Source organism: Thamnophis sirtalis, unplaced genomic scaffold (assembly GCF_051295495.1).
Source record: "Thamnophis sirtalis isolate CommonGarterSnake01/CBP01778 unplaced genomic scaffold, rThaSir2_p1.2 scaffold_12, whole genome shotgun sequence".
Lineage (NCBI taxonomy): Eukaryota > Metazoa > Chordata > Lepidosauria > Squamata > Natricidae > Thamnophis > Thamnophis sirtalis.
The window spans coordinates 49,079,775-49,103,002 of NW_028261392.1; the positions used below are offsets into that span (position 1 = coordinate 49,079,775).

General features: G+C 39.6%; 1 protein-coding gene across 3 annotated transcripts in view; it reads right to left on the reverse strand.

The window, feature by feature from the left end:
• The window catches only part of PHKA2 (phosphorylase kinase regulatory subunit alpha 2), a 100,786-nt gene that overhangs the window by 6,741 nt on the left and 70,817 nt on the right, over positions 1 to 23,228 (reverse strand). The window contains exons 27-33 of one of the 3 annotated variants that reach the window (XM_087726370.1): positions 20,566 to 20,667; positions 20,322 to 20,440; positions 19,317 to 19,346; positions 15,564 to 15,617; positions 6,906 to 7,079; positions 5,529 to 5,582; positions 259 to 459 (exon numbers count right to left, since the gene is read on the reverse strand). In XM_087726370.1, coding sequence (XP_087582496.1) covers positions 259 to 459; positions 5,529 to 5,582; positions 6,906 to 7,079; positions 15,564 to 15,617; positions 19,317 to 19,346; positions 20,322 to 20,440; positions 20,566 to 20,667 — 734 coding nt within the window. The remainder of the gene's footprint in view (positions 1 to 258; positions 460 to 5,528; positions 5,583 to 6,905; positions 7,080 to 15,563; positions 15,618 to 19,316; positions 19,347 to 20,321; positions 20,441 to 20,565; positions 20,668 to 23,228) is intronic. The other 2 variants (XM_087726371.1, XM_087726372.1) reach the window with 2 other exon arrangements.

Consider the following 23,228-nt stretch of genomic DNA (forward strand, 5'->3'; position numbering starts at 1 on the left):
TTGGCAATTGTTCTTTTAACTGTTTCAATAAATGCCTTGCTTGACAGAATGCAAGCAAGAAAAGTAGTTGTCAGTAAGTCACCTCTCTATAGATTGCCCTCAGGATTGGGCAAACAATTTGGTATTAACAGTGAACAAATAGGGTATATAAAAATGGGGACTCTCCTATGGACCACCTACCCAAGAATTCTCCCAAATTTTACAGCCCACACATTTAGAAGTCTCTTTAGGTAAGAGGAAATCCTCCATTACACCTACCTGTTCCTGAAGGAAGAGGTCATTTGCTATGTGCACAATTCGATCCACATGAATTATACCTCCAATGCTGTTCACATCTATTTCTGACAATAAGGTCAGCACAAGGATGGCCTCCACTAATAACTGTCTGTATTCAGGCTGGGGTACATGGTTCAGCACTGATTCCACATGGACAGCAAACTTAATTTCACAAGCAGTCATCTATAAGAAAATACGATAATGGTAGGAAAAAGGGAGAAAGAGGATAAGACTGACGAGAATGACATCACTGAAACTTCTAAAATAATGTTTGAACGATGCGAGTGATACTAGAATTGCACTTGTAAGATTGAATTGCAATCTAAGTACCTTAGATTCAAGGAAGCAGACAAGGGATAGATCATCTCCATCCCATATACTCTAAGCCAGTGAAGGCTAACTCTTTCTGGACTGAATGCCCAAAGTGCCCGCACCGTCAAACCCCCAAAATGCAATGCATGTGCCCTGCCCCTGTGCATGCGCTCCATCCCCAGTAAGTGCATGCATGGTCCCCTGCAAGCCAGAGGTGGATTGCTCCCAGTTCGGACTGGTTCAGACGAATCGGTAGTGGAAATTGGACCTGGGTCGCCGAACCTGTAATGATGGTTGGGTGGCCACGCCCCCAAACCAGCCCACTCGGACATTCGCCCTATCTCGCCTTTGCCATGTGGATTCACAGAACTGCTTCCTCCTGCCTACACAAAGGTAAGCAGCATTTGTGCTAGCCTAGCCCCCCCCCCCATCCCTCCAGCTGCAACTCAGGCCCCGCCTGGTTGGGAAAGTGGTGAGCGGGCGGGCAGGACCGGCAGGGGCGATAGTGGTGAGCGGTAAGGGAAGCGAGCCCTGGGCCAACATCCCTGTCTCTTTCCTCCGAGAGCCGGCTTGGGGATGGCCAGCCTCCCACGCCGCTCTGCCCTTCCCTCTCCACCCCTGCTGGACAGAACATTGGAGGAAAGGCAGGTCCTGGCCACCTGGCCGCTTTCCCATCCATTACCGCCCAGAAGGACCTGGATTGCAGCGTAGTGGATTGCAGCGTAGTGAGAGGGTGCATGCAGGGCGAAATGGAAGAGGTAGGGATGCCGGTCCGGGGCTCGCTTCCCTTAGTGCTCACTGCTGCCGCCCATGCTGGACAGAGCATTGGAAGCCAGGCCGGTCCCGGCCACCCGCCTGCCCGCTGCCATGCCCTTCCCTCACCGTCCACGGAGATGGAGTGTTGGAGGCCAGGCTGGTCCTGGCCACCCACCCGCCACATTTCCAACTGGCTGCTCAGCTGACCAGGCAGAGCCTGGGTTGCAGCCGTGGGGAGGGGACATGTGCAGGGCAAAATGGGAGGTGGGAGACTGGGATTGGCCTGGCCTCCAACGCTCCGTCCAGCATGGGCAGCAACGGCGAGTGGTAAGGGAAGTGAGCCCGGACCGGCATCCCTGCCTCCTTCCTCTGAGAGCTGGCTTGGGAGATGGCCAGCCTCCCCCACCCATGCCCTTCCCTTGTCATCCAAAGGAGCCTCTGCTGGCGGGGCCCCTCCCATTTTGCCCCATGCGTGCCCCCACCCCGCTGGCTGCAACCCGGGCCCTGCCTGGTTAGCTGGGCAGCCAGCTGGGAAAGCAGAGAGTGAGTGGGCGGGCAGCCAGGAATGGGTGATAAGCGGTAAGGGAAGCGAGTCCCGGGCCAGCATCCTGCCTCTTTCCTCTGACAGCCACTGTGGCAGGGAAAGCGAGGCTTCTTTGCCAGCCTCCCAGCTGGCAAAACATAATTTTTCGCCGGTTGTGTGGGCGTGGCTAGGAGGAGTGGGTGGGCATATGGCGGAGTGACATCAGGTTGGCTACGCACACTCAGTCATATGCTCCGCACCTAGCAATGCCTACATAACCTGTACTAAAAGATGTTGAAATCCACTCCTGCTGCATGCACCCCGCTCCTGCGCAGCAGAGACCTGAAGACCAGCTGGCCGCACTCCACAGTTATTCTTGTTAGGTATAATTACAGACTGTACAGTTATAGAGACTAACTTGGTTTTTAACTTAACAACGGCAGCAAGATTGTTGGTGACGCAGTACTGGAAGAAGGAAGAATTGCCCACTACTCAAGAATGGACGTTAAAAGTAATAAACTTAGCAGAGATGGCCAAAATATCAGTATACTTGAAGGACCATTCAGATGAGAAATACAAGTTGTAATGGAGAAGATGGACTGATTATATTCAAAATAAATATCGGACTAAGAAATTTCAGTTAGCTTATGAATGAACAAGGAATGTTACAATTTACTTAAAGTTAGCTTAATAAAAGGGGAGTTAAAGTAGAAGTGAAGGTACGATGCTAAAGTTAGTTTATGTTAGTGTATGATTGCTAAATGTTTATACCCTGTATTTTGCTCTGGGAGGTTGGGGGGGAGGGTTGGAGGGAGTGCGGGGTTGGGGTGGAGGGAGGGAAGGGGAAATACTTGTAAAATCTATTAAAACTCTTTAATAAAAAAAAAACCAGCTGGCCACTGGGAGGTGTGTATGCATGCACAGAGCTGGGGTGATGGTTCACATGCCCACAGAGAGGGTGCTGCATGCCACCCCTGGCATGCGTGCCATAGGTTCACCATCACGGCCCTAAGCACATATTCCACTGATAGCAAAGTCTAAGGATATATAGTATAAGGTGCTTTTCATGTTAAATAGGACTGCACATGAACAGAAAGAGATACAAACACTATCTTTTTTTAGAAGAAACCTGGGAAATTTTGGCATTCATAAAGCACAGATTTGTATACAGTTGCAACTTTCATTCTAGCAGCTTTCACTTAGTTTAGGTGGTGTGAGTGCTATATATAGGTTTCCTGCAACCAAACCCAAGCAATCTAATTTGCGTCAGAAAAATGTCAAAATGTCACATGGAATCATTTAGGCTTATTAGATTTGATTTCTATTATAGAACAAAATTGAATTCTGCCAAGTTCTGTTAAATTGATTCCAGAATTTTCAAATCTTCCCTAATTTATCAACATACAATTATATTGCCAAGATAAGAGAGATGCCAAAGCACATTACTATTTTTAGTAATTTTTCTGCAAGTGTACAAATAAACTAGCACCCTGGTAGATAATGGTTGGAAAATACTTTTGCTGCTTGATGGATTCCTGCTCCATTTAAAAGTGTGATTGGTTGGGGAAAAAAGAAGCATGGAGTGTATCTTGTGTACATTGCTACTCTGTTTGGGAAACAGGCAACAGACATCTGTGGGTGAAGGATAGACACATATAACCCTAGCAAGGAGCCGCTCACTCCTTTAAAAAAAAAGTTAAAATGAAGTTGCAGAAGAAAAAAATAGAAACCATTAAAAATGTAAACAGTGACATTGCACTTGGACATTTCTTCAGCAGAGTCCTGTCTATTGCTCACAAGGTAGAAGTGATATGCCCAGATATAATATTAATCTAGAAATTCTTGGCACTTCAAAAATATTTTTTAAAAGAAGTGGACCAGATTTCTTTTTTTCTTCTTCTTTTGTGCTAGCATTGTGAGAAATTTGAGAGTTTTTTCTCTCATATGAATTGGTCTTTTCCAGCCATAAATTAGTTTTGGTTTCAAATCATAGAACATATTAAATTCATTTTGGAAATAATTATAATATTTAAAGATATAAGATAGTAAACTATATTCCTAACATTCAGAATTTGTATTTTATGTAGAACTTTGGCTCTACTGAGCCTAGGACTTGGCAAAGTAGATAATCTCATATAAATGGAAGGATCCTTATTTTTCTGACACTAAGGAAAGTGATTCAGGATAACAGAGTGTTGTATTTTTTTTTAAAAAAAGACTTTATCTTCTAAAAATGATTAGAGGAAGAATGTTCCCACATAAGCTTAAGGATTGTTAATTCTGAATTGATTCTAAATGAATACTACTGGTTCTTCCTCACTGCTATATTTTTTCCTTACCCTTGGTGTTATAATGGTTTGTATTTTACTAGTATTAAAACTCCTTCTATGACCCTAAACAGCAACCAGCTTTCCATTTTTGTTGCTAAACTCTGGACAAATAAATTTCATCGCTAAAATTAACATTTGTGTTGAAGCCATAATTAAGAACCCTTGGCAAGAACTGAGCTACTCAAAGCATACAGCTAACAATGGATTCTCCCCCTGCCTCTTTTTTTCTTCTCCTCAGGAAGTAGCAGGCAAAGGAAGGAAACCCATTTTTTTTCAAAAGCAGAAAACACAGCAGTAGTAAAAATAGGAAATGCCAAATTATTATGGATGAAATACACTGCAAGTTTTTTATATCTTACTAAATAAAATAAAATGTTAATAGATTTTAGTTTTATAGCATAACCTTAAGAAAAAGAAATTTGTTTCATAACTATGCGTAACAATTGCTGCAACCGTCAGGCCTGCCTCTATTCAAAACCCAAGAAAGAAAACCCCCAACTCCATTGAGATAAAGAGGTACTTTTAGTGAGTTTGAAATGATAGCAGTGAAAGCAAGGCAAGATCTGATTCAAAATGTGGAAAGGTTACAGAAAGTTCCCCCAAAACCCTCTCCCCAGAGTCTAGCGCTGAGGGTCCAATCAACGTCCAGTATGATTTTGTGTGAAGTTCATCTTCAGTATTTCACCCATCTGGAGTCCTAGGACAGCCTTGACAGGGTGTAAGCAACTGCACTCAGCAGCGCAATAATTCTTGAGAGCAAACGTCCCTTTCAGTTCACATGGGATTTTACCTCACCAGCTCACTTCCCCAATCCAAATGTCATGCCTCTCCTCCTTGTTACTATGGCAGCTGATAGCAAGCATGAAACAAAGTTGAACCCCATGCTGGAGATCCAGCTGATAGCAACTGTGTGGGAATAAGTCTATCTAAATTAATATGCCTAGGGTTGGATTCTAAGTTTTAATTTATTTATTCACAAATTAGTTTCTCCTCAATGATCAGCTGAATACAGTAATTCAAAAAAAGAAATGTGGTTCTTTAGGTATATTGAGTGTTAATCTTAAAAAATTACCAGGCTATTATATCAAGAGACAGTTGTTAGCATTCAATGTGCTTGGAACCAATTATTTTTTTTACTTGCCGTCCTAATCCAAAATAGGTAAATAATGGACTGAGTAGGATTCAGAGATACACACTTTTCAATATTAGAAAACCACTGCTATTAACTGCAAGCACCAATACTATTTGGTATTATCTCATTTTACCTCATGCTATACTAGATGTCCTTATACCACATTGTCTCAATGATAAAATGAAACAGTTTATCTTACCTCCCTTGTGGTTGAAGATGGAAGGACATACCCATCAATAGACAGTCCATGACACTAGAAAAACAACATTGTTTTACTATAAAAACAATAAAACAAACTAGTATATAAATTAATATACTAGGAATTTAAGATGGAGGTTGGTTTAAGTTCTTTCTAGTATTATTTAATGTGACCAATAAATTTAACACTGATTTAGTATAACTTTCAAAGAAAACATTTTCATACCAAACTAGAAGGTAATTACATGGGCATCTCAATTCAGGTTTTTTTAGAAAAGAGGTTTGCCATGAATTCTTCTGGAATCTTGGATTTCTTAGCTTAGCCTTCAGCCTTTGGGGCTTTTAGTGATCTGTAATCCAAGTGCTAGTGAGATTGGATTCTTTTGGGAAGGGGAAGAGAGTCAATGAAATTTAGCTAAGTGCTACTATGATGTAACTAATGCAGTGATTCTGGAATTCTTAATGAAAAGCATCATTTATGGAACAGAAACCCGACTCTCTCTCTCCCCTCCCCCCTCTCTCTTTCTCTCATATTTTGTCTATAAAACAAATTTTATGTGTTCTTTATGGCACTAAGAGTATTAAGAAGTGGATATTTTTGCATGAATAATAACATAATGATTATCTTAGTAGAATTATTGTTTATAAAAGATTAGCAAGCACCAAATATTTTAGAATAGAAAGGATAATCAGAATTAAAAAGGTGTATTTTCAGTTAATTCTGCTAAATATGCAATTTTACTCTGAGAAGTTTGAATGTCAAACAAATGAATACATACCATTTCATTTGTTTCACTAAGTTTTCATTAAGACATCTGCCATTTGCAAACAGGCTGACAATAGTGAAAAAACATAAAGCCTGTGTCAACCCTTCACAATTTCATATGTCAAGTGGTTCTCCATTATGCTGAGGTATATTTCACCACTCCTCCATTTATTGGGAAAAAAAATAACTCTTAACTTTTTACATTTAACATTAATTTACATTTTTGAATAATCAAGAGTGCTAGGGACCAAAGTAATTCTGGTGTTTAAAATTGTTATTTAATATACCTACAAATGCTTGGCTTGAATGAGTTCTATCTAGTTCACAGGAGGATGTATCATATTTTTTTAAAAAGACCCAAAAGCAGAAAAATATTCTGAAAATATTTTCAGAAAGTATATAATATTGAAAGTTTAATTTTAAAATAAAGGGTCAAGTGTCCTTATTTTATTCATAATTATTTGAAAAACACAATTCAAAATATTTCAGTAAGCTTAGCCAAAGATGTGAATTCACTGACAGCTTAAAGGTTTAAAGTAGCTAGATTCCAAATGTAACAATGCACATTAAACCCACATGGAAATATTATCAAGCATTGGTATTTCCAATTACCTTCTGAAGGATCTTCCACACTTTCTGATAGAAACCCACAGGGACTCTATTAATGGCACCATCAAGCCGTCTCCTGCGAAGCCACTGCCCTTGCCGATCACCCCAGCTAATAGAGTGTCCAACTGACCCTGTTAGGGACGATGTACTAGTAGGAGAAGATGGGCTACTGCATCTCTGTAGAAAAAACAAAATTAATCCCATAAGGCAACATAAACACCAATTTCTCAGAAACACCACTCTGATGCCCCAAAGAAGAATGCATGCTTGTAAAAATCATTCCTGTCTTCGTGTCTTCAGTGCATGCCCAACCTATTTTCTCATTAATGCAATCTTTCTTTTCATATGCCTTTCTTTTTTAAAATCTGTCAAAAATTTCTTGCACATTTTGTCAGCAACGTTGAATGAGGAGCTAAGTCCATAGTGTAGATGTAACATCAAGTTATTTAATGAGTCCACTGGTTAGATGAAAAGGCATGGACATTTCATTAAAACCACCATAACCACTCCCCCCCCCCCGTCTCACTCAGAAACCTGAAAACCAATGTGGCTGATGTTTTGCTCATGTAAGGAAAAAGTTCCTCTGAAACATTTCATAGCTAACACAGCTTTATTAACTACATATAAATTAGCAAAATTAAACTATGTTTTATTTAAAGTATTTAAACAGCTCATGTACTTTAAATTAATTATTTATGGGGATGTGACATTTAAGAACAAAACATCTATTTTGTTGTATTTCAAAGGGCCATCCATTACCCCATTTAATACCAAAGGTCCATCTGTTACCCCATATAATATCATGCATTTATCAAATTGGACAGCCAGCACAAAAATGAAGAATCAACTAATTATTTAAATGCTTTTTTCCATAAACCATTTTTATTATTGTCCTATTCAGCCATCTATTGCTTTGTATGGGTAGGATAAACTGTCTGCCCTCACCAAGGATAATAAAAGGCTGAGGCTTATTTATGTATTTATTGGATTTATATCCTGCTTTTACTTTGTTCAATTCAAGACAGCATATATCATGCTCCCTTCAACTATTTTCCCCACAGCAATGTGAGGTAGGTTGGGCAAAAAGTCACCTAGTCAGTTTCTGTGCCTAAGAAAAGACCCATAAAGTCTGTAAGTTCAACACCTTAACTGTTAGGTCAGGGGTGGGCAATTAATTTCCCCAAAGAATCATAAGAGGAACTGGGACTGTTGTGAAAGGCCAAACCAATATGTCCTAATTGTGGTCCCCCAACTTGCCCAAGGCCACACTTCAACCGAGGTGGCTGTGGGTGGCCGAGCCTGAGTCCCCTCAATTAATGAACAATACTGCCTCCACAGGCTTCTCCAGGATAGAGATGAGCACTTTGCAGGCGCAGAAAAGCACTTTCTCTCCTCACCCTCCTGAGACCGCCAGCTGACTGAAGGAGTGCACAGCTACTGCACAGAGTCTTGGCTTCTTCTCTCACCCCCTGTAGCATGCTTATTTATGTCTGGTTTCTGATTTCCAATTGACCTCCCACTGGACAGGAATAGTCAAAGGGCTGGATGTGGCCCAAGGGCCATAAAATGCCCAGAGCTGTTCTAGGCCCATACTGGATAAAAAATCAAATATAGTTTCTATAATCTCCCCTTTTCTCTATCCTTTTACTGAATCAGGGGATGTATTCTTCTGTGAAGTAATTTAGACCTCAGCAGTCATTCCTAAGTTAAGTTTGATGAGCTTCCAATAATGAAACAATTGTATCATGATAAACGTATGTCATCATATTATTTACAAAATATTACATTCATTCACTTAAATAAAACATTGATTATAAATTTATATTTTTTGTATTATGCATGCTAAACTAAATCTCTTCAGGCATTTTATGCAGAACTCTGGCCTGCTGTAGACTTTTAAACTACAATTTCTAAGGATGTCAGTTAGCCTTGCTTAATTAGGACATGTCAACATTTTTCAATTTTCCATTTCCAAACATTAGGGATGCTCAAAAGTTTGACATGTTTGGGGATTCTAAAGATATTTTGGTTATTTTGATATAATTTAATGTACTTGTAAGCCATGACTGTTTTGCCCTGAAAATACAACCTACTCAGAAAGTAAGTGCTAGCTTGATTTTTACACCTGCACGCAATATAAGCCCTACCCCCAAAATAAGTGACCCCGCCCACTCCAGGATGCACAGGTAAAAATTAAGCTAGGGTGGGGATGGGGATGGAGCTGCTCTACTACCGTATTTTCACCCATATAACCCGCCCACGCAAATAACCCGCCCACGCAAATAACCCGCGGGTTTTCCGGATCGTGTAAAATATTTTCCGTATACCCCGCCCACGCATATAACCCGCGACGAGTAAGAGAGAAGGGAAACAGCTGAGATGGGGGGGGAAGAAACGGAGAAACAAGCCTGCGCAAGCTGGGGAAGAGGAAAGGAACGGAGGAGAAGGAAACAGCTGAGATCGGGGTGGGGGAAGAAACGGAGAAACAAGCCTGCGCAAGCTGGGGAAGAGGAAAGGAACGGAGGAGAAGGAAACAGCTGAGATCGGGGTGGGGGAAGAAACGGAGAAACAAGCCTGCGCAAGCTGGGGAAGAGGAAAGGAACGGAGGAGAAGGAAACAGCTGAGATCGGGGTGGGGGAAGAAACAGAGAAACAAGCCTGTGCAAGCCTCCGATCGTGTAAAATATCTTCCGTATACCCCGCCCACGCATATAACCCGCAGGGGGCGCTGTGCATGTAAAAACCGCATATAACCCGCGGGTTATATGGGTGAAAATACGGTACTTACCTTTGGATAGTTGCAGCCAGGTCTTGCACACCTCAGCCCATTTGATTTGCTGCAGCTGGCAAGGCTTTCCTGAAGGCCCCTGTAGTCGATAACAGAGCTCCAGATCGATTTTGAACTCTGTTATTGACTACAGAGCCCTTCAGGAAAGCCTTGCTGGATGAAGAAGTTCCTGAAGGCCTCTGATAGTGAAAAAGAGGCCGGGGGCAACATGCACAAGTGAGGTGAGTCAGTGGAAGATGTCCCTCCTGAAAATAAGGCCAATGTCTTTTTTGGTGGAAAAAAAATATAAGACAGGGTCTTGTTTTCAAGGAAACACAGTACATGAATATCATACTTTTTAAATAACTTGTCTCATTTGTGTTTCCCAGCCTTAGCAATTTTAAGAAGTGTGAACTTCAATTCCCAGAATTCCCCAGCCAGTTCACTGAGGAACAGCAGCAATATAAATCAATAATATTTTTCAAAATGTTTCACAGAATTTGTAATGGCAGAAAAGAAAAAAGAAGTCTGGTTTACATTGTTAGAATGTGCATTATATCTCAAATTTCAGCTAAGAACCTTTTAGTGCAGCCCCATTTGAAAGCATATTTTTCTAGATTTTCTTCAAGATGCCATCCATGCTTCAGGAAGAAACAAAAGAAGCATTTTTGGTAGTTGTGTCAAACTAATTATAAATTATCATTAACACTCCTCCTGGAGGTGATAGAAGAGTAGTTTGCTTTACTTAAAAATTCTTCACTTCAGTGCCCTCTAAATGTTTTGGACTGCAATCTTCATTATTAGCAGAGATTATAGTCATTGGCTGTGCTGGGATAGAGGATGATGGGAGTGGTAATCCAATACATCTTGATGGCACTGGGTTGGAGAAGATTAGAGTAAAATTAGGATTAAAATAGGTTGATCAGTTTCAGTTATGTTTCTATAATATATAATGATAATTTGTTAAATATTTAAAATACAACTGAAATAAGTACAAAAGAATAATTTCAATTGATGAAACACTATTCTAGATACAGTAAAATCCTTAATTCAATCTTGTTAAATAATCTTAAACATTGCCAGTGAAAATAAATATTATGATGAGACAGAATTCCTGAATATTTAGAGGTTGTAGGAAAAGGCACTTTGGAAAAAGTTCATATACTAAAATGTTCTTATACAACTATTAAATATATGGATGTTCATATATAAAAATCATAGTTTTAAGAACCTAAAACTATTAAATTTACTTCCAGGCAGAATAACCACTTAGCCAACTTTTATCATATTCTGAAAAGGAAAATAAAATCTTTATTTTGTTTAACATCCAGTCCACTTTTCCTCCAGGAATTTAAGATGACGTACAGTAAATCATTAACATTCTCACAGATGTTAACCTTAAAGGTTTGAGGGTACAGTGAGTTGAGAAAATCCAATGGCTCAAGATCAAAGTCTAATGACCAATTTTATACTATCCCATACTGTGACTGTTATCATAGTACCTGGGTACATGGATCATACCATCTGGTGTTAAATTGCCAACCATAAAGTAAACTTCTTGATAGGTTTACTACAATATACAAAATGTCAGAACATGTATGTTAACCATATCGTTTAGGAGGAATTAAAAGGATTATGAAAGCAAGTACTGTATAATCTGGCAACTGTAGTAGTTGAAAACTCTTGCCTCGGATCCTGGAGAAATGCTGCCAATCAATGCATTACACTGGACTAGATGGACCAATGAATAATCTGAAGATGTCATATTGCAACTATCTCATCTCCGTGTATTTTCTCAAAAATATAAAGACATCCTATAAAAGACCTCATACTTTGCTGATTTATTCTCATGTATAGCGTTATGCCTTGAGAACTGAATTACTGATCTATGTTAATTCTATTTAAAGCTAGATCAGAGGAGAAAGAAACAAATCCATCTCCAACTCACTAAAGTCATTTGAATGACATATGCTGTCATATACAAATAGTCCTTGACATACAACCATTCGCTTAACAGTGTTTGGAAATAATAGCATCTCAGAAAAAATGCTTTACAACCTTTGGAAAACATCACACTAATCCTCTCGCCACTCACATAATAGTGCTCTAGGTGCTAGGCAATCTGTTCATACGACTGATTGCCAAGTGCCCCATGGTCACACGATCGCCATTTGCATCTTCTCTGCTGTCTTCCCCAGAAAGTCAATAGGGAAATCAGCAGAGAATGTGACAAGTTGCTGCCACCTGATGAAAAGACTCCTTCCTGTGTCTGGGAACTAGCTCAAAGAGCTGCTTGTCCAAGGATTTCAGCTCCCCAGGGATCTGCTCCCCAGGCAGGGCGGGATAAGGACTAGGTCCAGGACTGTGGCAGGTTTCCATATGTTGGTGGGCCTGTAGCCTGCATCAAGTCTCCCAGGGCCTCTTCCATCCCATGAGGCACCCTTGCACTCTGCTCAACATCTTGTGCAACTGCTTAATGACCAAAACTGGTAGTCCTGGGATTGTAGTCGTTGAGCAAAGCAAGTTTGTTGAAGACTATGTACATTGAAAAAGCTATTCAGCTGTCAGCTGCTCATCTTTGCTTTCTTTGAAGTTCACTAGCAACTGCCATAACCAGGGAGGAGGGGGCATCAGGGAGGGGAAGTGTGCTGGAGGTGTCAAAGAATGCTGAAGGAAATTGGGGACACTAACAGGAACCAGAAGTACCAAACAGAGCCATCTGTCGAGCTTCAACGATGCCCATCTTGGGAAAGGAAAGATGGAAAAATGAAATACTGGTGCCTGAGGCATTGAGTTCCCAAAACATCAGAACGAGACCTGATTGGACTGCTCTCCCAGGGGGATTGCTTCAATGTACGATTTTCGTACAGTTTTCCCTCAAAACTTGTCTCATCAATGCTGCACTCAGCATCTCTAGTAAAAGTACCTTTTCTTGAAAACATATGGAATCAATGGTTGCACTTTCCCAGGGAGTAGTTAGGGCCAGTCTGAAAGTAGACAAGCTCTGCTGTAGCAGTCAATCCGGAGACCAGTAGGGACTAAGCAAAGAAATGACAATCCATAAAAGTGGCCTAGAGGAGGATGGAAGTCACGGAGCCAAGGGATGAAGACATCTTTTGCCCTGGGATTGATATGCGCAGGAGACCCAAAACAATTGAGGTTTTTCCTTGCGGAGGTGTAAAATTATATGCAGGAGTACCAGTCGACCTAGTCACTGAAGCACCCTGGGTCTGGTGCGTGACATGTCCCTGGAAGGCTTCAGAGTGGATAGTCTCCCTCCACAATGACAATGCACCAGAGCTCCAAAGCTTTGACCAATTCATTATGGGTCTTGCACAATTGATTCGAAGACCCAGTTGCCCAACACAAGGCCTGAACTGCTGCAAGAAAACCCCCAAGTAACCCTTTAGCCCTATGCCTGCACCTCCAAAAAAATTAACAGACACAGAATGGAAGTGGACAGCCTGGGAAATCAACAATTCTGGTGACTGTCTCTCAAAAAAGACACTGAAAACTATGTGCATAAGCCAAAAGACAACCAGGGAAAGCCATGGGACTACTGCAACCAGTGGCAAATCCCCATGTCCCTTGGGAAGAGACCTCTAAGAAGTTTACAGTGGAACTGCTGAGAGTTCCACTATTATGAAGCTGGTAACTTCATAATTTCAATGGTTACTGATTTTTGAAACTCATGGGGACTGCCCAAGGCTTAAGTTCCTCCCACCACCCCAAATGAATAGCGGGTGCAAACAGGCCGATTCAGTACTGGAACTGTACTTCAGATGCTATATTAATTATCAACAAGATAACTGGACTGATCTTTTACCGTTTGCAGAAGTGGCATATACTAATTCAGTGCATAGCAGCAGCAGGTTTATCTCCTTCAAAGTAGCTTCAGGTCAGGACTTTGCAGCAATTCTAGAACTACCTTTGGACAAACCCGGAACCCCTCATTACAAGAATGGATACAACAACTACAAAATACATGGCCAGTAGCGCACAAAGCACTTGAGGAAGCACGAGAAGCTTACAAATGGCAAACCAAAAGAATTTGGAAGTTGGAGACAAAGTATACCTCTCCACAAAGTACATACAGTGCACCGAACAATCCAAAAAACTGGGCCCTAAGTACAGTGGTCCGTTCCAAATTAACAAAATCATCAACTCAGTCATGATAAAATTGGAATTGCCCAAAAAATCTGAAAAGAATTCACCGCATATTTCATTGTAGCCTGCTAAAACCAGAAGTAACCCCCTCCCTTTAGCCACCTCCTCCCACATCACCCTTTCCTATTTTCATAGAAGGGGAACAACATTTTGAGGTGAAAGAAATTTTGGTCTCTCAAAAACACAAGGGCAGGATCCAATATTTGATTGCATGGAAACATTTTCCTGCTTCCCAGTTTGAATGGGTTGACGGACACTACGTTCGAACTGATAAACTCCTTCGTGCTTTCCACAAGAAATATCCCAAAAAACCTAAAATGTTGGACCTTGTATGAATACTTCAATTTTCTTTTCTTTTCAGGCTAATGCCTTTTCAAAGGGGGGGGGGAATGTTAACTGCTCATCTTCATTTTCTTTGAAGCTTGCTAGTATAACTACCCTAACTAAGAGGGAAGAGGGGAAGTGTGTGTGGGGTGTCCAAGAATGCTGTGAGAAATTGGGGAGTAAGGACACTAATAGGAACCAAAGGTGCCACACCGAGCCATCTGCTGAGTTTCAAGGATGCCAGTCCTGGGAAAGGCATTTACATTGGCATCTGAGGCACCAGATTCCCAAAACATTGGAATGAGACCTGGTTGGACAGCTCTCCCAAGGGGGAGGGTTTGGGGCACTTGCAATTGCTTTCAATGTATGATTTTCACACTGCTTTTCCTCAGAGCTTGTCTTATCCATGCTGCACTCAGCATCTCTAGTAAACGAACCTTTTCTCTAAAACATATGGAGTCAAAGGTCGTTCTTTTCTACGGGCCCAGTCTGACACTGAGTCACTTTATGGTTCAGTGGAAGTGTCAGCATTGAAGCAATTATAGCCCTAAGTTTTATTTTTATTTGTACCTATATTGCTAAAATTATTCTACTAATAAATAATTGGAAATCAATATTTCTACCTATGTGAAAGCCTGTTCCAATAAAACATATTTTCTGATGGAAAGGAAGAAATTGGGAAAGAAAAATAAAGTGTCTTCTTCCATATCAGTAGAATTTTAGATTGACCCAGATTGACCATTCACGCTGAATTTACCATTATGCAATTTGGCATTATGAAATGTAATGATGGTTGAATTAAATCATATCTAAAACGGGATGATTATATGCATATTTTGGCTTAAGACCTGTGACCTCTCGTGCTCATGGTGTTGGGTATTATAATAGTTTCTAATTATTTGATTTTAGTATTTAAATAATTGCATCTTTGTATGTGGACAGAGATTATGTCAATTTATCTTTGCTCATCATTTGAAAATATTTTTTAAATTAATGGAAATTTATTTTCTAGTGTTTAATTTTATAAGCATAGTTCATGTGGCAAATTATGAGTTCACAATCATTTTAATAAAATAAATCTAGATTATTTATTTTAAGATTGTAATGATAGCAATACAACCAATATTACTAATTAAAGAAAACTTGCAAATTAATAGGGAGTTTAAACAGTTACTTTATATAATTTTGTCCCTTTTCTAGTTTTTGTTTGTGGAAAATGTACATGTGTTTTGAACATATAATTCCAATCACATGATGTATATAATACATCATAAAAGTTTAATTTTTAATTAATAATTTGTCATGATTTTTACTGTAAAGTAAATTAAGGCCAGTTGATCTTAACTATATGCCTATCCACAGTAAGGGAAAAGAGAGATTTTAAATTTCTGAATGATGAATTACCATGGACCTGGATGAGTGCATGCTGCTGGATGTGGAATGGCCCCCATAGAAGAACTATAAAACAGAAATACAAAACATATAAAAATAGTCAGTAAGTAAAATCAACAAAACATGGATAAAATATGTATGTATTAAAAAGGGTAAATCTCAAAACATTCCTTTTTCCCTTTGCTAATGTCTGCTAGGTGGTTACATTATTGTACTTTCAGTAGTATTAGAGAAAACTGAATATTTTCATTGTGCCTGAATGAAAATATATTATATTCTGTTTGACACTTCTGGATTTTGTGTCCAATACTGTTACTGAGAATATTGATATACCAAATAATAAATAAAATCCACAAGCTTTAAAATCTGGAGCAAATATGCAATGAAGATCAAAATCTTGGCCTATACTATATACCACAAAGATGCATGCAAATGCAACGTCAAAGACCAGGTTATTGCAAAAATTGAAGTTAATGACTTTGCTAAAAATGCAAGGGTTAAATAAAATTATTCATATATGCATGTGTTTTATCCATGTCATAAATCCTATGAATCTTCCAGGAGTGCAATGGTATAAAAGAGTAAATCATTTCTGCTTTCTCTCTTTCTCTGCAAATACCCATTTGGTGCATCTTTTTCATGGAATTTGAATTCACAGAACCACAGAGAGGAATTCATTTCCCCCATATTTTAACTCTAGTTTTGCATGTTCCCCTTTCTGAGCTACTCATTGCTAAATGCAGAATGGAAAGACTAGATTCCTTGAGAGGGATTTGAGAAGGTCTATGAAACCAAACCGTAATACTGGGAAGTTATTAAGTTTTATCGAACTACCATACAAGTTGACTGCAAATCTAAAATGCTATTTCTAAATTTTTGGAAAAAGGCCAGGGCACAAATATATTACAAACCACCAATTTGCCACAAAGCAATGTGTGAAATGTAAGGGTCAAACAGATGAAAGCAGGATCACAATGCAAGTGTTGCACCTTTTCTATATCATTCTGGCAAAGGCAGCAATTGTCTCATACAGTCTGTTTTGGCCTTAGAAGGGCTGTGAATAGGTAAGTATGCATTCCATCCTCAAAAATCTAGTTTTGGGATTTTGGAGCATTCCATGGTGAAGGATGAAAGCAGCACTCTATTTATTCTTTAAAAACTAAAGTTTGCAGAAATTTATAGCAAAAGATATATTCACTATATAGGTTTTCACATCTTTCCCCAAAGCCAGGAAAAACAGAGGAGGAAAAGTAGCAGATCACCCAGCGGAAAGGAAAGCCAGACGTTTTCCTGTTTTCCATGACCCACAGCCCTATTGTGGGATGAAACGTTTTCTTGAAATCTGCTTCTCATTTTCCATGGGAATTGACGTTCTCTACCTCCCCCTCCCCAACTCTCTCTGCCATTTTATTTAACCCTTGGATCTATTGAACCACCAACTCCAAGCCCCCAAGCCCTTTTCTTAAAAGCAAGTCCGTCAGGGCTCAGTATCTTCTCTGTTGCATTTCTCTTTTTCTCTTTCTCCCTCTCCCTCTCTTTCTCCTCTATTTCTCCCCCCACTTTCGTATCTCCTCCTTTTCCTCTGTAAGGTTCCTCCCAGTTCACGCTGAGCCATTTGGGGGGGCAGAGAGAGGGAGGGAGGGAGGGAGAGAGAGAGAGAGAGAGGGAGAGAGGGAGAGAGGGAGAGAGGGAGGGAGGGAGGGAGGGAGGGAGGGAGGGAGGGAGGGAGAGAGAGAGAGAGAGAGAGAGAGAGAGAGAGAGAGAGAGAGAGAGAGAGAGAGAGAGAGAGAGAGAGATGGAGAGGGATTGGGGAACCTCGGCCAAGCGTGCCAGGGAGCAGAGAGACAGGAACGTCCTGTTTCGCAGCCACAGCAGCTGCAGATGTTTCGGCGTTTCTCACTCTTGGAGAGTTCCCCCTCCTCTTTTCTTCTCCTTTCCTGCCTGGCTTTGCAGGGATCCCCAGCTGTGGGCTGTGAAGGAGCACCAAGCCTTATATTGATGGGGGAGGAGAGGAGGCGGTGGGGGGGGGGGAGAGACAGAGAGCGGGAGGAAGTCTTTTATGCCTCTTTCCTTTCGTTGGATTTATATTAACTGTCCTTTCTAGTCCTAGACCCAGTCCTGAAGCCTCTGGAGAAAAAAATGACCCAATGTGCAAATCGGAAGTCCGTTCCCGAACTTCCGGTTTGCGTGTTGGGTTGTTTTTCGCCCTCCGGAGGAAAGAGGGAAAATAGCCAAAAATGAAGGCCAAAAGTCAGTTGGCCAGCGCGCGCATGCACACTAGAGCTGACAGAGCAACACCTTGCGTGCCGTAGGGAATGGTTCTGCGTGCCACCTGCGGCACACGTGCCATAGGTTCGCCATCATGGCTCTAATCAGTTTATACTGTAATGCAATTATACCTGTAATGGAAGACTTGTAATGGAAAATTATTCGCAGGGAAGTGGAATATAACCTGGGCACATATATTTTGAGAATTTGTTTTAAAAAGAGCATTACTTAAGCGTCTAGTAATAGTGTTATAGGAAAAATAATTCTAAGTAGCACTGCTTCCTAATCAATTCTAAAAATCACGATTAGACTGGGATAAATCATATCTAAACAATTGGACTTGGATGAAGGAAAACATGTCCTCTACTTATAACTATTTGTTTAGTGGCCGTTTAAAGGTATAACTTCACTGAAAAAGTTACTTATGACTGTTTTTCACGCTTATGATTGTAGCAGCATCCCCATGGTCATGTAATCAAAATCTGATTGCTTGGCATATTTTCATACTTATGATGGTTGCAGAGTCATGGGGTCATGAGATCACCTTTTGCAACTTTCTGGCATGTGATCACTTTTGCAATTTTTGACAAGAAAAAATGGGGAAGCCAGATTCAACCATGTTACTAGCGTAACAGCTGCAATAATTCACTTGACTACTGTGACAGGAAAGGTTGTAAAACGGGGCAAAACTCACTTAACTATTATGTTACTTATAAAGAGAAATTTTGGCTAACTTGTGATTGTAAGTCGAGGACTACCTTTACTTCAAAGGCAGAATATGCCAAGAAATGTCAAATTCAATTCTTGAAGTTCTCTGGGTAAGATTGGGTAGACCTTGTTCGAAATCTGCCAGTCAGTGTAGATAATACTATTGGGCAAGATAACCCCAAAGACAATTTTCTTTATTCCCTTGAGGAGGATTGGGGTTATGACTAATAATTGAGATAGTGGGTCCAAACAGTGTAAAAAAGTTGTTAAGTTGTATTTATTTCCCCTATCAATCTGAAGTCAGGAAAGAACTATTAAAAATACGTAGCAAACATAGCCTCCAAGAGCTCCAGGTGGCTGAATCCCTACTTCTCAAAGAGTGAAAAGACAACAGGAATTCTTGATAATCCTGGCTTGTTAATTGGCCCTAAATTTACCCATCTTTCTAGTCATCTTTACCCTTTACATGTTTAAATGTAATGAAATGGCACTGAGAAAATTGCTATTATAGCCAGATGATGCTGTTATGCTACAATAACAAATTATAAAAATATTATAGATTCAAGAAAACAGCCTTCAATTAGTGACTCTGAAAACAGCGTGCAGCTCACATAAGCAGAGCAAGCTTCCTATTACACATGTGCCTCATAAACATGAATTAGTAATTTTATTATTAATTTTTATTTTGATATTTTATTGTGTGCATTTGCAAATGCAGCTGAGAGATGCCACAGAAAAGCATGGAATTTAACAGCTTTCTATGCATAGATAGATGATAGTTCATTTTACCTGTTCATTAATACTTAGTCTCTTATGTCTCTATAGAAAGGGGGAAAACATTGTCAATAGTTATATTAATAATGGCATCAGTCTGAATATGGGCAGTACAATGAGTGCAACCCTCAAGTTACTACTATCATTTCAGAGATATATCATAAGCACTCTTCTTTTACAAAGTATTTTCCCTTTTAAAATTACATTTTAAAATTTAATAAATTTTAAATTTCCCTTTTTCAGTCGGTAATGCAATATTAAGCACTACTCCAGAAAGCCCATCAGTTTGAAGAGACTGTGATCAACGGTGGCATTCTAATAGTATCATTGTCACTATTTCAATTTTTTACACACATTTCACAAGTCCTTGGGTAAATAAATTTGGTTTAGTGGTTAAGGTACCAGCCTAAAAACCAGGAAACTGTTGAAAGCTGGCTGGGTGACTCTTGGCCAGTCACTCCCTCTCAGACAAACTCAGTACACACGGTTATTGTGGTGGAGGAAATAGGAAGAGGAAAAAGCATGAGCTATGTTCACCCCTTTGAGTTATTTATAAAAATAATAAAAATGGAATATAATAATAAATAAATAATAGATAAAAACCTATGACAATGTTGGTGGTGGTGGATGCCAAAACTAATATACAATCCTGGAAGCCCAGGAAAGATATATGCAAAAATTAAGCAATTCTTAGGTCAAATTTACTGATGGGTTGTGACCACCATAAAGTACGTTTTCTGTCTTAAGGTGTTTAAAGAAAGCTGTGGTGGTGCAGTGGTTTAGAATGAGTATTGCAAGCTAATGCTGTCCAAAGCCCTGAAGTTTCGATCCGGATTGGCTTAAGGTTAACTCAGTCTTCTATCCTTCCAAAATGGCTAAAATGAGGACAGAGATTGTTGGGGGCAATATATTGACTCTGTAAACTGCTTAGAAAGGGTTGTAAAGCACTGTGAAGTAGTATATAAGGCTAAATGCTATTACTATTGCTTAAAGCTAAGCAAAGAGGAAACATGTGTTTACCTGTTTCATCTCACTCTTCAGTCTTGTAATGCCACTTCTTTCTGTCTTTGTTGCTCCAGTGTGATCGACTTCATGGATAGATATAGCAGGGCTGGATGTAGAAGAATCAAGAGGACGCACTAAGGATGGAGAAGAAAGAAAGGTGCCAAAAAAACTGTTTAAATACACAAGAGGGTTTTTTAAAATAAGAAAACAAGAATTGTGTGTGTTTGTGTGTGTACACGCGCATATGTGCATATATTACTGCTCCTTTCGACTCCAAATTCTTTTCCACTGAGAATATGATGAAGGAGATTTTTCATATCAAAGGGGCTCAGATTCATTAAGCTTTCAGAGGCTTCTTCACCTGTAGAGGAACAAAATAAGACCCTAAATTTCAAGGGCAAGTATAAACTGAATGAAAACATATTGTCAAGATCATTCATTTTGCAGGGATAAAGTTGTTATTGCTCAGCTTAGTAAAGGTATGATGAACATTGTTGTCAGTCCCTTATCATGTAAAAATAAATAGCTAGTGCAATTGTTTTCAGGAAGATAATTATAACATTTTTTTCATGTTATCCTGTCTATAATTCCATCATCAAAAAATATCATGTTATGCCCATGAAGCAAAGTACTAATCTTCCCGCTCCCTTGACTCAAACCCATATCTCAAAAGAGTATTTCACTTTTAACACCTAGAGCTCATTTTTTTATTTAGCTATATAACAAAAATATTTCCTGTACTGAAGCTTTTCTTGGACTGCTTCAGAAGATGGAATTTGGGATACATAGTATCATCCACATATGTCCCAATGAAAACTATTTAACTTGACTGTTTTATTACACAATCTGTTGTAGTCTTTGTCCACCACGAGAAGCTATGAAATACTGGGACAAGTAGCCAACCAATGGATTTTTCTTTTCTTTTTCATGGTAAAAATATGAAACAGACATGATGCATAGAATAGCTTTTCTCAAATTGGTTCTCTCTTATGTATGGATTACAAATTATTTCTAGTTATGCCTTGCTATTTGGGAATTAGAGAAGCTGTAGCTTGTGGAAGGTAATATCTGGTTGCAAAGATTCTGCAAAGGGAAAAAATAATAATAATTGAGCTTGTAATCCTGTGCATGGTAAATCCTCTCTAGGGGATATGAGGTTTTATCTCCTTAGAATTTCAACACAATTCATTAATGCATTTAGCAGCAAACTCATCTGGATATTGAAAAAGAAGCCATATTCTTTGGATGGAAGACCTTACGTTCTGTAGCAGTTATTATATAATCACTGAATTGTTTTTATCTATGCAATAATTACACTAAGACCACTGCCTTTATTATAACGCTAGCCATTATATAACTGTGCTTCAGGTTATAATAGATCATTTATTTATTTGCTCAGAAAAACCACCACTATAAAGCCAAATATAAACCAAGCAATAGAAAGGTCAGATTTTATAACTTGCTTGAAATTATATTCTTTGAAGGAGGAACAGAGAAAATTAACCAGGGAAATTGATTTTGAGTGTAATCACCACTGGATCACATGCTCACAAGGCAAGAACAGACAGTATCAAGCAATCCCCAAAATATCTTGTCAATTAACAGTGTTAGTTGACAAAAATAAAAAAGTATCTATTACCTATGAGTATATTACTCCCTTAACATGCTTACTACTGACCTTTACCCAGTGGTGGGATTCAAATAATTTAACAACCGGTTGTCTGCCTTAATGACCAGCTGGGTGGGTGTGGCTGGGTGGTCATGTGGCTGGGTGGTCATGGCCAACTCGACGTCATTCATGTTGAGGGGGGCCTTGCCTTGTCTCACTTGCCTGGTCTCCTGAGCTCTTCTGCTCTTTGTCTATTAATTTGTCTACTACTACAGTGTCTGGTTGATTATCTAATGCCTGTTTGTCCTTCTGGATCTGGAACTCCCAGAGATTCTTAGCTCTATTATTCTCCATGATCTTCTGTGGAAACTCCTTGATGATGGCTGGCGAATTCTGGGAATTAATGTCCATACATCTTTCAGCTGAGAAACACTGACCTATCCCTTGGGTTCTATCTAATGTGGTAAATCCCTGCTTCTATGGATCTGGTGTTTAGTACCTGTTCTTGTGCTCTTATGATCAGTGATCAGTGCTGCCTTTTACACACACACACACACACACACACACACACACACACACACACACACACACACACACCAGGGCAGGGGTCTGCAACAGTGGTGGGTTTTATTTTACTTCTGGTTTGTTCATGTGCACACTCGCACAATGCGTCTGTGCATGCGCAGAAGGTCGGGGCAGGTGGGCGGAGCCTCTCACCGCCGCCATTACTGGTTCACCCAATCCAGGATGAACAGGCAGAAACCCACCTCTGGTCTGCAACCTTAACACTCAAAGAGCCATTTGAACCAGTTTCCCACAGAAAAAAAAAAAACACCAGGAGCCACAAACTCTTTTGACATCTAAAATGAACATAACACTGCATATATCATTTTTTACCTTTATGCTTATCATCTATTTAACTCAGGACTATTTCTTCTGGGCCTTAGGTGGAAAAAGAACTTTCCTATCACTTGCTGGAAATGTCATGGGTTAATCTGGGAATTTCTGTGAACCAATTCTAATTTACTGGAATTGCGTCTTTGGCTTAATTGTAATGATATATTCAATTAAATTTGAAGCCTTTTATATAATTGTTTCTTCCACTTCAGGAATAATTATAAAAATGATGATTTCTCACTCATTTCTTTACTAGTAGTAGAAACAAAATAAGCAGCCATAAATGTTGGAACCCTATATTTGGAATATGATCGATATTTATTGTTGTGAATGCTTTTGCAAAATAGTGACTGAGAAGACTTGCCTCAGATAAGTTTACAAAACACCTATTTCAAATAACATTTCTTGATTGTGTA